The following is a 13,982-nucleotide window of genomic DNA, read 5'->3' as shown; positions in this document are numbered from 1 at the left end:
TCAATTAACCTAGCATTGTTTGGCCTGTAAGTTTCATATTTAGAATGTTTAGAGGAGAGAGGTACTTAAGGTTTGGTTCATCATGTATTATGTAACTCTTTAGTTTGCTCATCAGTTAATTCTTTATTAATATTGAAGCGAGTTATCTTGGGGTCTGTCTGATATAGTTGGCATTTTAAAATAGTTATGTAGAAATACAGAGTTTGTTGATCGTGGCCATTCGTGGGACTCCAAATACTTTCATTAAAATATATTTTTGTATTTGCTGTAGGTTGTTAATGTGTGTTTTTGATACATTCATCTGTGTTATACAGGCATCTCTCGCTTTTTATCAAAATCTGGTTTTTATGTGTGATATCCAGTTTAATTTTGAGTCTAATGTAATCCATAATAATTTTGCTGATGTTGCTACCTATAAGAGAGTTCCGTCTAGATATAACTGTGGTATTAATTTAATTGTTTTGTACGATTTTGTTAATAATATGACTTGTGTTTCGCGCGAATTAATTTTATTTCTCAATTTATTGCAGTACAATTCTATGTCGTTTAGTAGTGGTTGTATATTGTACGTTGCTCTTCCAGATTGCAACATTATCTGCGAACTGTGAGCAAAAAGTATAGTTTGGGTCTTTGATAGGTATGTCGCTGACATACATGATAAACAGGGTAAGGCTAAGTACTCCTCCTCGAGGAACACCCGCCTCCGGAGTGCAGCACTCAGAGTAAGTGCCCTCAACATTTACTCTGATGCTCGTGTCTTCCAGGAAGTTAGAAAACCAGCGAATAATTTCTGTGGGAAGTCCTAATTTGAACAGTTTGTATCTGAGTCTATTGTACCATATTTTATCGAATGTTTTTTTTCACTTCTAGGCACGACCGGACGCGATAGCAATTTTCGACTTAGCGCGGTTTGAAATCGAACATGGGACTTTCCAACGCAGCTGCGCATGCATAAGATATGTTATATGCTCAGTTTGTCTCGTGGTAGCATCTTTCTGTGCAAATACAAGTATCGATTGCATTAATTGAGCTTATTTCAAAATGAATTGTATTACGGTATACGTGGTATTTATATACCGTATACTTAAATCATTATTCAATGTAAATAACAGCCATTGTGAAATAATTAGGATTAATATACAAAATAACTTTATCCCTAATCCTGCCTGCTAAGCGAAAATCATCTTCAACTCCCTTGCTGCTAATAGAAAGTTGCCGTGTGATTGATATTACTAAATTAATGGTCTTTAATGTTTGAGTATCTAATTAATACCTTAAATACGTTTGAAACTCTCTCTGTTCCAGAAAATTTTCGGTCAGGAACGCATACCCCCCCTTTATTTACATGTATTCCTGTGGGAAACAGATTTTTGTTTTGCGCGTTTTCGTGTAGTTTGGCGTTTTTCGGGAACTTATTAACCGCGTTAAACGGGGGATGCCGGTATCAGATCATTTATATTCCGTATCCTATAGATCCCCAAAACCATTAAGCAACTGCCGGCGTCGCATTTAATCATTTCTTGTTGTTAAGCGCAAAGCTATACAATGAACTATCTGTGCTGTGCCCACCACAGATATCGAAACACAGTTTTTATCGTTATTCGCCTTCAGACTTGCCGCTGAGCCACTGGGGGCGACGCATTTAATTTACTTTCAAATGAGAAGTAAGTAAGGGCCTATAACCCCTAGATGTTTCCAGTGTATAAAACGGTTTACTTTTTATTGCTATAATTCTATAGAGGCTACATCTTAAAAAGTGAAAATTTAGTTATGTAGATATTCAGAACATGTGCAATATTCTAAAACTATATTCTCTGACTGTCGTCTGCACTCGTCACTAAATACTTGCCTCTATCATATAGCTTTTGGTTATGTAACAGGATATTAATTAACGACAAGGGTTCTACCAGTCTCGTTCCTTACCAAATAATGAACATCAGTGTAAAGTTGTTTAATGAAACCTTCTTACCTAACGATAAAAACCTGTTAAATCTAAGTTAATATTGTTTGGGTACTAGATATGAACTAAACTTCCTGTTGAAAACTCCCTAGTCTGCACTTTTTGACATCCATCCAGAAATATGTACAGGGTGCATCAAATATCTACTGATGTACAACGTTAACGAGGCTATATTTTTCTCAAAAATCCAGCTTGCTATAGATTATTATTTCAAGAATATTTCAATTTTGCTTCCTGCTTTATTTTCATAAAGAATCGAAGAAACTTTCGACATTATATTGGTTTTTTAAATTGAATGTGTGACACTGAAAACGCTCTAGCAAAATTAATTTGTATATATTTTATTTTCATAAGCAAATTTGCAAAAACTGTATTTAACACGTTTTCACTGTGTAAATTTATCTTTCTTACTTTTTGTAGACATTACTTAATAAATACACTTGTCATAATTACTAGAGAAAGACACGATCGTAGGGATCACTAATGGTTATTCCCACTTAGAACACTTCCCACTTACCGGAATTTTGGACTTTTTTCACACTTTCATAAGCAAAGCATTTCTGGAAGAAGTAAAGTACAAAAGTAATTAAAATATGAAAAAAATCTTTCACAAATAGGACATATAAAATCACTTGCTAATGAGGAATATAAAGTTTAATATTAGCTTAATTTACAACAATACATTTTCATTCGTTTTTCTTTCGCAAAGCTGGCCACATTATTTTTGTCTGTGTGTATGTAAACTTTCACTTTAAGTAAATTTATGTTTACTTTTCAATTTACGCGGCACACACTGAAAATACTTATCATTAAGGCTTACTTACAAAATTACAGTCTTTTCAGGGATAAGAAACTTATACTTATTACTGAACCTTCAGCTTTTCGCTTTCACGCAGACGAGATCACGTTGTATTTCACACACTTACTAAATAATGGATCATTCAAATACAAGAAGAAGTCCAATGCATATGACAAAAATACGAACAATGTCACGAAGCCATCTAATCATTTTTAATAAATCTAATTAAAATATCTAATTGTGTTTGTTTCCTTAATGTATCCATTTACCTTAAGTAGAATTTAAACTGCCTTCACATAACATCGAACTAGGTTCGGAGAAACCGCAATGTCTAAATATTACTAAAGATACTGTTGGCATTAAATGGATGGGAGGAACTAAGAAGAAGAGGACCACCTGTTGGAATGATGAGGTGAAATTTACAGTTAGAGAAAAAGCTAAAGCTTTTAGAAGATGGGTGAAGAAACATAGGTCGGATAAGAACCGTAAGAAATATATTGAAAAGCGAATGCTAGCCGACAAGATTAAACGCCAAGCACAAAAATAATTATGAGAGAAGCTTGGAAAAGATGTAAAGGAAGATTTCTTTGGAACACGAAATCTTTTGTACACACTGGCAAAATCTTACAGAAAGGGAAATCAAAATCTTACTTTAGCTATTAAAGACTGTGACGACAATCTTTTGACTAGCCCTAGTGAAATTATCTGGAGGTGGAGAGAGTACAAAGAGTGTCTCCTGCACACTGAGGGGGGTAATACATGCATGCCAGAGGAGGACAGGGAAAGAAGTAAAGGCCCATATTAAACTATTTACAAGGAAAATCTTGTGCATTGCAACAGGTGAAAAAGAACCTATTCCCAGGGCATGTTGACCAGCCTGCAGAGATATTTAAGCATGATGGGAAAAGCATGTTGAGGTAGCTACAGAGAATCTTCAATGCAGTATGAGAGTAAGGTGATGTACCAGTGGGCCAGAGCAAGATAATTATTTATCCTACCTACAAACATAAAAGTGATCAAAGGTAGTGTCATAACCTTACATTGACAAAATCTATAAAATAATATTGGAGAGAGAAGGCTAAGGATTTGTGTTGAGATAAATGAGGAGCGTAGCAACATTATTTTAGATCAGTGAGAATTATCGTCAGACTTATCTTCTGTTTTAAAAAGATTTTTGAAAAATGCTGGTCGTATAATGAGGACAAGTATTTGGCTTTCCTGGATCTGGAAGAAACATTCGACAGAGTACATAGAAGAAAGTTGTACTAAACAATACAGAAAACAATATAGCCTACCCCCCCCCCCCCACCACACACACAAAGTTTTACCAGGCAATAAGAAGCATGTATAAAGTTTGTTTAAAGTGCAGTGAGGTCTCATTCGGAGAAAGAACATTGTTTTGGAGTGATCACTGGTGTACGGCAGAGTAGTGTATGCTTCGCACTCTTGTTCATCTTGCTGATAGCTCAAGTATTGAAGGAAGTAAAAGTGTACATTCTACTCAACTGTAAGACTGTGTATTCTGAGACACTTGCATATGAAGATGACATTAGAATTGTTGCATCTATCGAGGATGATCTACAGGCACATATAAATATATGGTGCAAAGTACTTGAGTAATTTGGTTTGAAGCTAAGTATTTTGAAATGAGAAATAACGATATTGTCATGTATACCTAAGCAAACACTTATTTTAGCAAATGCGACACCATTAAAGCAGACAGCTTCAAATACCTAGGAGTTCCCTGTGATCGAGGGACATGCAATAAATGAAAGAATATGCCAGTTCAGTAGTACTGTAGGCATGCTTTAACAACTGTTGAGAAGGAAACCCATACGACATGTGAAGCTATTCGAATAACGAGATATGAATGCGTTAACCTGCATATTGTAGCTAAGACCTTGGACCTACCAATTTGTAACTCAAAACACTAGCGTCAAGCTACACCTTGTCCATTTCTAAAAAATGTTATTAAAACCCTGTTTCCCTGAGAAATTTCTAAACTTTCTTTTTTAAGGAGAAGTTCGAAACTAAACTTAAAGTTTCATCTGTTAATGCATCACTTAAACTGTTAATTATCAAATTAAAAAAACATTTCTTCAAAAATGAATTATGAGAAGAAGCGTCATATCCGGGAAATCGTATTTCTCAATTCTCTTTAACAATTAGACTTGCGCTCTAGTGACTTGAGAGCGTATATGCTACAAATTGGGGTTTGGTACCTGTTGTACGCACAGCACGGATAACCTGTTGTGTAGCTTTGCACTTTAGTCAAAAACAGACAAATAAACTCATGTGATATAAAGCTGACCCATATACCAGTGAAATAAAATGTAGTGTAATGGTTAAATGCTTTACGGAATTCAAGCGAAAAAATCTTACTTTATTTTAGTCAGTTTTGGTATTTTTAAAGTCTATGTTTTCTCGCATGTAAAGCATTTGAGTTGGTACTGTTGTAAACTATATTTTTAATTCTTGAACGTTTTGAAATATACATATTCCATCTTCAGCAAGCTATATTGAACAAGATAAAATATTAAGCACAAAATTTATAAAGTTCAAACAATTTGTAAAGATTAATTAAAATCTATAATAAAAGGACGCATCTTTGTGTGTGTGTGTTACCACCATAATTCTAAGAGGAAAGAACCTAGAAACCTGAGAGTGTGCACCTGGGTATTATTATTATTTAGTTACGAACGTGCGTTCGTGTGCATTTTTTATGAGGCAAGGTAGAGAAAATCACATCAAAAAGAATATGTGACCGCCATAGCACTAAGAATAAAGAACTTAGAACCTGAAGTTTTGCACCAATACTAAGTGGACCCTGAGAATGTGCACCTGGGTATTATTACTTATCTACGTGCGTGCGCATCTTTTATGCAAAAAACAACATAGAAAAAAATGTGACTACCATAGCTCCAAGAGGAAAGAATCTAGAAACCTGAAATTTTGCTCCCATACTAAATGGACCCTGAGGGTTTGCACCTGTGTATTATTACTTATCTACGTGTGTGCATGCCTGCATGCGCATGCGCATCTTTTTATGCGAAAAACCACATAGGAAAGAAATGAAACTACCATAGCTCCAAGAGGAAAGAATCTATAAACCTGAAATTTTGCTCCCATACTAAATGGACTCTGAGGGTTTGCACCTGGGTATTATTATCTATCTTATCCACGCGCGTGCGCATCTTTCTAATGAGGTAATCTAGCGAAAAACTACATAGAAAAGAAGTGGTTTCTTATATTACAAATTATAGATATACATCACAGTCAGACAAGCACGTGCGCGCGTGTACATCTTATTCATGAGGCAATATGGCGAAAAACCACATGGAAAAGAAGTGGTTATAATATATAGAAATGCCAGTGCGTTCCAACAATGGCTTTTATATAACTTAATATTGTTGTTAAGTCTTTGTGTTGAAAGTATAAAATGATATGTATAAACAAAAAGATTGGATCGATGGTAAAATTTGCACGTGAGCCCACGCATCCTGCACTATTTCTCTGGTGATATTACATTATATTTATAGTATTCGACACCTGTATATTGAGCCAAAAAGAAGATGTGATGAAAGTTATCAGTATTATTGTGATTTAATGTCACAATGACATGGTGATACTAAATATTGACGATTTTGTTTGCTTTCATTGGTATCATTAAAGTTACAGAAATCCAATAACTCTGAACATATTAGGATTCACAAACCTTGCATGCCATACTATTTAGTTGGTTACAGTATATTATTAATAGTGCTTTACCTCAGAAGAAGGAAGACTTTGGTGCTATTTTTTGATCGCAAAGCTTCAGAATGGGCTTTTTGTGCTCTGTCCACCGTGGGGAGTCGAACCTCGAATATTAGCATTGTAGTCATCAAACATACTATTGACCCACATGGAAACAGAGAGAAGGCCTAACTCAGAAAACTAATTAGAAGCGTTAAAATAAGCTTTATCGTACAAAGTTAAACAAAAAGTAAATCTTGAAGGAAAGAAAAAATGTGAAGAATTAAGAGCTTCCTCAAAAAGCTATTTAGAGGGCGTTAAAAGATGCTAAGAAGTATAAAGTTAAAAATGAAATATTGTAGATGAAGAAAATCTTAGGAAAGATATTCTTACCGAAAAGGCAAATTCCCACGTTGAAAGAGGACGGTGTACTTCTTCTATAACGCATGCCATTCGTCTTAGAGCAGTTAGGCCAATTACCTAATGAAAATAAATTTTAATATTGGGAATTATGATGAATATACCAGTGCTGTTTTAATTTGTTGATAAGAAATCTTGAATCACAGCAGTTTATTTTATAGTAATAAATGTAATTATGTGTGTTGTTCCTCACACATAAACGTTAAAAATGAATACACATAGAAAATAACAGTCACACATACACACATATAAGAAGAAAGATGTAGATGACAATTGATAGATAATTCTATACAGCGTTGTTTTTAAGGATATTATTTTGCATTTTGTTAGTAAAAACTCTTAAAATTTACAGAACTTCATTTACAGAACAAATAAACCATGTTTACAAGTTAGGGTTAACTTCATGTACTTCAGTTGTATAATATAGTAGATTCGTAGAAATATTTCGAAATATGTGGGATGAAATAGATATAATTTTCACACACGCTCTCGCGTGCACAAATACCATTGTTAAAGGCAGTGGAGTCTTTTGGTGTGTTTCTCGCCATTGAAAAACGAACGTAGATCTTAAACAGAGCACCTTTACAATATCTTCCACACTGTGTTTAGGGGTTTTAGTCCTCTTTGTGGTATCTATTGATTCTCCGGGAAAGCAATGGTGAAGTGATGGAGTCACCTGATGAAAGTAAAAAGTAATCCATACACTTACACATATACAGCATAATACAAACCATTTTTTTCTTTTGGAGTAGAAAATGTATTTTCAAATCAGAGATTCAATATAAAAACAGTAATTTACTTAACTCAACAGCGAGGTATGTAATGTTTCTAACACTCTTCCGTTATAAATACTCTTATTCATCAACTTCAAGAAACATCATTCGTTTATTTAAAAGTGTGATTAAAGTTCCTTGCACGAGTCAGTTTATTTGTTTTTAGTTGTAGTTATTTACATTCATTACGGAATACACCAAACTTTTCTCTCGGTACATATGGTCAGTTACATCCACTATCAAGTGTGATGCAGTATAATTTTGACACTTATTCGATTGTCCAGCTCTGCCGAGGGAAACATAGCTGAGTATAAAAATTGGGGTACAGGTGTTCTTCACAAATGTACTATACACATTAAGACACACCGGTGCGGTAAGTATTCAATATCAAGGAAACTTTCTGTCTGTCTGTGGACGCATCTCCTCCTAAACGAATTAACCGATCCAGACCAAATTTGGCATGCTAAGCTAGTAGCCCAAAAGCAAACCAGATTTATATTAAAAATTTCCATATATTGAAAAATAAAAGATATTTTAGAGAATAGCCCCTATATCGTTACTGCAGCAGCTGTTGTAAATAGTTGAGTTTGAACAAAAATCACACCACAACAAAATTATATAAGTCAAAGTTTGTAAATAAAATTTCACTTGTTTCCCATAATAGTCAAAATATACAATAATAACATATCCAGCTACAACATGGAAAATAATGACATTGCTGCTGCTTATGTTTCTCAATCTTTTCTGATTCACACCATTAAACTCTTGTTTTATAATAAGTTTAGAATAAGCGCTTAAGCCTAAAATAGAGAAGTGTTTCATAATTAAAATATTTTTTAGGATATTAGCAATCAATGTGTCCGAAGGAAAACGAAATTTCACAAGTGATAAAAAGGATAACGATACTTTCGGATATTATATTTTTGTTTTTTTAATTCTCTCAGATATTTTTGGATTTTTTCCTCACGTTGAATGGTAAGTGATAAAGGGTCATCGTTAAGAATTTTAACAATTGTTGAGGATTTATAGTTTTAGAATGTTCTAAGTTCATACTGGTTTAACCATTTGTTTCACGTTTTAGAGTAAATGAGACTTAGTGGGATTACCCACGGAATCGCGATACCCTAATGAAACAAGAAAATTTGAACACCATTATAACTCAAAACATTTTGGGCAAGATTTTTTGTTAAGTATTCATAAAGAGATGTTTAGTATGTTAATAAAACTATTTTAAAGCCTCACCACGACGTTACAGTACTCCTGCCCACGTTCATCATACTCTATCTGACAACAGTGCATTCTGAAAATAGCCCTGCAGCGTATTTTCCATTGCAAAGGGCTTAGTCATAAGACGTCATGTCAGTAGTGAACCATTTCTCCTTGCATGCTTTCCTATTAACCACCTGGTTTACGAGGACGACAATTTCCCAGTACCAATTTCAACAGTCCAATCGAATGGAAAGCTAATGACAATGCGTCTGGCGACTTGAATGATATGTATTCGTATGGAATAACATGAATATTCGTTTCATTATCCAGTTGAAAGAATATGTCGTGGAAAAAACACGTCACTTGTGTCACTTTTTCAAATGAAGATCCATTTGGGTTATATTGCGTGCTGTTGCCAGGACACATGGAGGGATTTCACTACTGATCTTTGTGTTCGTAGATTATCATCCTTTACAAGGCGCCACACTTTTCTTACCATGGCTTGGGCACAACTTGTCGTATATTTATTTCTTAATGGTCAGGATATCACAATTTGATCCATATTCCTTTGTTTTATAATGTCATTAAATCTAAGGGATATTTTTTATTTATTCCTGGCAGTTATTTTGATTTAAAATTAATTATTTCAAAAGAAATAATTAATAATCAGGGGGTTCTCGAAGATTAGCAATCCTCCTTCACCCTGCTCGAGGCTAGAAGTTCAATGAGAGGTCATCGTTTTAATGAGTCATATGGGCGAATAAATAATTAAATAGTCTAAGAGATATCCTCTTCTTGGGAATTTCAAGTCACCGATATAAGCACATCTTTATCATCTTAGTGTATGCATATCTTGCATCGGAAAGGATTGTTACATGCTTTCTCCAAAAAACTATTAATTTTGGTGGCATCCAGTACCTACGCTATACCAAACAATTTCAAAATATAGTTCTGATAAGCCCACCAGTGGCACAGCGGTATGTCTGCGGACTTACAACGTTAGAAACCGGGTTTCGATACCCGTGGTGGGCAGAGCACAGATAGCCCTTGTGTAGCTTTGTGCATAACAAAAAACAAACAAACAAACAGTTCTGATAAATTATGTTCTACCGCGTTTTTATATCGGCTTTAGTTTCGCGTGACTTGCTGATTTGCATATTCAAAATTGCTTTAAATAACGATCTCAACCATGTATTTAGCTTGCACTATTTAAATAGTTACTTTGAAAATCTAAATATATAAGAGTATTGGTATGTTTGTAATAAATATGAGGTTTAAATATCTATATTCAGATATTATAACCATAATATTCAATAACGGAAATTGTTTAGCATTCCTTTTACTTATAAAACGGAAACAGGGATTCATGTCATTGTTTAGTTGACAGAAATCAAAGTTATGTAAAAGATTTCATGTTACAAAACAGTCATCTATAAATAGTTAATAAAATACCTGTTAAAAAAATGCGATAATAAATCAAACATTTTATTCTCAAAGAAACTCATTACTATTGTTGGTTATATGAGACCTAGTTTCGTACCATAGTGCTAGAATTGATGTTAGATCCCACTGTTTAAAGATAAAACATGATTATTTAAAACTAAACACTCTAAAATAAAAAGAGAGATAAATCTGAATTGTAAAAGATTTTAAAACTTTTTAGAAAGCATTTAACAGTTTCTAATCCTAAACTATGTTTATTCTTAATAAAGCTGTTACATCAAATATACCAATATATATTTCTCTTCCATTTTATTAAGTAATGAAATCTCTGTCATCTATAATAGTACAAGAAACATTGGAAAATAAAGATTATTACATCAAGAATATTACTTATAGGTTCAGTAATCTGATTCGTGAACCCTAGAATTGGACATCCTGATATTCTAGGTGGTAATCATTTAAAAACAAGGTCCTCATGATATTCTTAGTTAAAATTTCTTGTAAGGCCTTACTCTCGTGTGGTTTTGATAAAATGTTGAAACGCCCAACTTCGTTATTGCTTCCCGAAAAATTATCAGAGTCTTCGTTTTCTACTCAATTCACTAAGAACAAGCTTCAGTTGTAGTTCATCAATATTATTATCTAAGGTAAAAGTTAAACCTTTTATTTAGTAGTTTTATTACATTGTGCTTAAGCTTAGTTTCGTTTTTAATTCCGGGTATTTTCTTGGTATTAGCCTCCTCTATATCTAAATTTTTCTTCTTAGTAGTATTTTGTTATAGTTTCTGGTTGTTATTCTTTCTGTATTGATCAGTCTATTTGGCTTCTTTCAGAAACTTCCATGTCAGTTCCAAGTTTTTTAAATTACTTCTATCTTATATTCTTGATGAAATATATTTTTTGTAAGGCCTTTGTTTGAGGAATCCACTTCTTCGGTATGCAAATAATTTCAAGCTTGCCAACCAGTTTCAAAATTCCTTCTTCCATATCTTTGATAAAATTTGTACCTTTTAAAAACTTTACTGGAGAAATCCACTTCTTAGTTATGTAAAGAATTACGAACTTGCTTCTTGTTTGCAGGATAAATTCTATAATGTTGTTGATGAAATATATTTCGTTTAAATTCAATTTTAGAGAAATATATTCTTTTTCGTTTTTTAACCTGCTTTGCTTACGATCTTTTATCTTGACGGCCATTTTCCAAATGATTTCTAAACCATCTCTCATATTTACAAATTTCAATGCTTTTCTTTGTTTTGTAATATATCTATTTTTCAAGATTTTTGTAGATTTATCAATACCTACTCATTTTGTACATATTTAAAGCTTTCCATTATTTTTGAGACGATTTCTTAAACTTTAATGCTATAAATGTCTGTTTTAACTTGTAAAGTTTCACTTTCTATTCTAATAGTTTTTATTTTTAAACCGTATTCTTATGTACTGGGCTTTTGCTGAAATGTTCTCAATTTCAAATTCTTGATACTCACGTGAATTAAGTGGCGATCTTTTTTTTAATCCTTATTGCTAAAGACTACAAAGTGTTTCTCATCTTTTTATTTGAATTATGTTTAATTTCGTTACGATGAATTTCTTCATTCTCTTGTTCATTATAATCACAAATCAAAATCAATTCATTGATTCATGCAAGTTGCATTTTCCTTTAAAAACCTCTGTACATTTATTTAAGACTTGTCTTTGTTTTGCCAGATAATTATTAATGTTAATACTAAGTTCCTCCATTCTCAACCATAGACCTGTTTCATTAAGAACACTGAACTCTAGCCTCAGCAGGCCGTGATTAAGGGATTTTGCTATGTAATGTTTCAAATTACAGTTTATAGCAACAACACTTGATGTAGCTGTTCACTTTAAAATGGTTTTAGTAATAAGTAGGAAAAACTGCACTTAAATTTATACTGTTTGAATACTAAACAGGGACAAGTTAAAAACTAAACTAGAATTTGAGTTTGTAGGTTACGATGTACTCATTTGTTAATTTTTTGGGGCGTTATCAGATAGATTTATAATGTGAACGCCCGGTTTCATAATAATACATAAGCAGTCTTCAATTACTTGAAGGGCGGGCTGTTTAGCAGCCCGTATTTTGTGTAACTTTCCCTCAATGTCTAATTCGTTTGTGCGCATAAACAACATGAAAAATTAACAGTAGAAAGTTTATTTTCTTATACAGACACGGATATGGCTTAGAGCAAAGCCATAAAAGTGACCTACATATAAAAGCGTTATGCAACAAGTCTCTCTTCACTATAACTTTCATTTTTAAAACTGTAATTTGCGATCACCTATCAACTACTAATATTTGTATTTTATTACATTTGGAAAGATATTCGCATATTTTATAAATAATACTTCTGTTATTATTCATTTGGTCGATGGAGCTATTATATATTTGTAGATCATCATTCTTTTAATGTTAATAAATACACATATACTAAAGCACTATAGTTCAAGCATTTTAGCTCGTAGTGCTATAAGAGTCGTGGCCAAAGGCGTTGCTAGGTGCTGGCACACGGGGCACGTGATCCGATTCTATCTGACAGTGCCTCGAATCCCCAGATGATGTTTTGAAAAATCAGAATAGAAGACCATGATCGATATCATACTGAAACGCTGAAATTCCCGCGCTTATGGACTCGAGCCCTGAATCCTTTAAGCACTAGCGACGTTTCTGGTCGTGGCTACTGAAAGTACAAAATGTTTGAACTCATCAGATTTCTGGTATTTTTGACAATGTGTATGAAAATAATGTATGTCTTAATTAAAGTGAAAAAATAATAAATTGAGGCTCAATGAAAAATATAAACGGCGATAATTTAAGGAGATATTTCTTTCAGCTCATTAAATGAAGGATCCTTGTATTTGCGAAGCACAGTTTTAAAATGTGCTCATACAATCTTCTCGTCATTCCTATGAATACCAGAGCCTTATATATATATAAACCTGTCTCAAAAAACATTCATTTCTGCACCTGCTTTGCAGCAAAGCTTTTATACGGTAAAATAATTTCTGCTTATATTTTTATTAAACGCAGTATTTTGATAATACGTCAGACATAGTCCCGAATGAAGGAAAGCTTTTTTTACGTCTAATATAAAATACAACATATCATTTAAATATAGCCTTTAACTGCGAGACCAAAAAGTTATTAATACACATTTTAAAAATGAAAACAGAAAAACAAACATTTCTATGGGGGTCAACCATGGATATAGTTTTAGTCTGCAGTTTATATAGGCCAAAACGTTCTTGGATTAACCCTAGAAGAAAAAAAGTAAGTGTGGAAAGTTGAATAAATGTTATTATATCTTATGTTTTTCGAAAGGACATGTATTAAATAAGAATATTCATGGTGAAATCAAATAAAACTTCGTATAATGTGAAAGTAGTTTTGTTTTGTTGGGGGGCGAGGGACTTGTCTGTGTTTGATGAGCAATGTTTTGAGCCTATAGAAGTGAAATATGGTAAGAACCAATGGAGTACGACGCGACTTTGCTCATTCATGCAGTTAGAAAACAGAACTCTACAAGATAGTACTGTACGAGTGTTATCCCAAAGTTGCAGTGGCGTAGCAACGGTTCTCAGCACCCGGGGCAAAGACACTTTTGGCGCCCCTTCTGAAATA

General features: G+C 33.4%; 1 protein-coding gene across 1 annotated transcript in view; it reads right to left on the bottom strand.

The window, feature by feature from the left end:
• Positions 1-2,477: 2,477 nt before the first annotated feature.
• The window catches only part of LOC111085500, a gene marked incomplete at its 3' end in the record, with an annotated part of 25,425 nt that continues 13,920 nt past the window's right edge, over positions 2,478-13,982 (bottom strand). Inside the window, exons 4-6 of the mRNA XM_022384344.1 lie at positions 7,417-7,587; positions 6,885-6,971; positions 2,478-2,520 (exon numbers count right to left, since the gene is read on the bottom strand). Coding sequence (XP_022240052.1) covers positions 2,478-2,520; positions 6,885-6,971; positions 7,417-7,587 — 301 coding nt within the window. The remainder of the gene's footprint in view (positions 2,521-6,884; positions 6,972-7,416; positions 7,588-13,982) is intronic.

Source organism: Limulus polyphemus, unplaced genomic scaffold (assembly GCF_000517525.1).
Source record: "Limulus polyphemus unplaced genomic scaffold, Limulus_polyphemus-2.1.2 Scaffold428, whole genome shotgun sequence".
NCBI classification, from domain to species: Eukaryota; Metazoa; Arthropoda; class Merostomata; order Xiphosura; family Limulidae; genus Limulus; species Limulus polyphemus.
The sequence above is the reverse complement of the archived record's forward strand: the minus strand, read 5'-3'. Positions and strand labels throughout refer to the sequence as shown.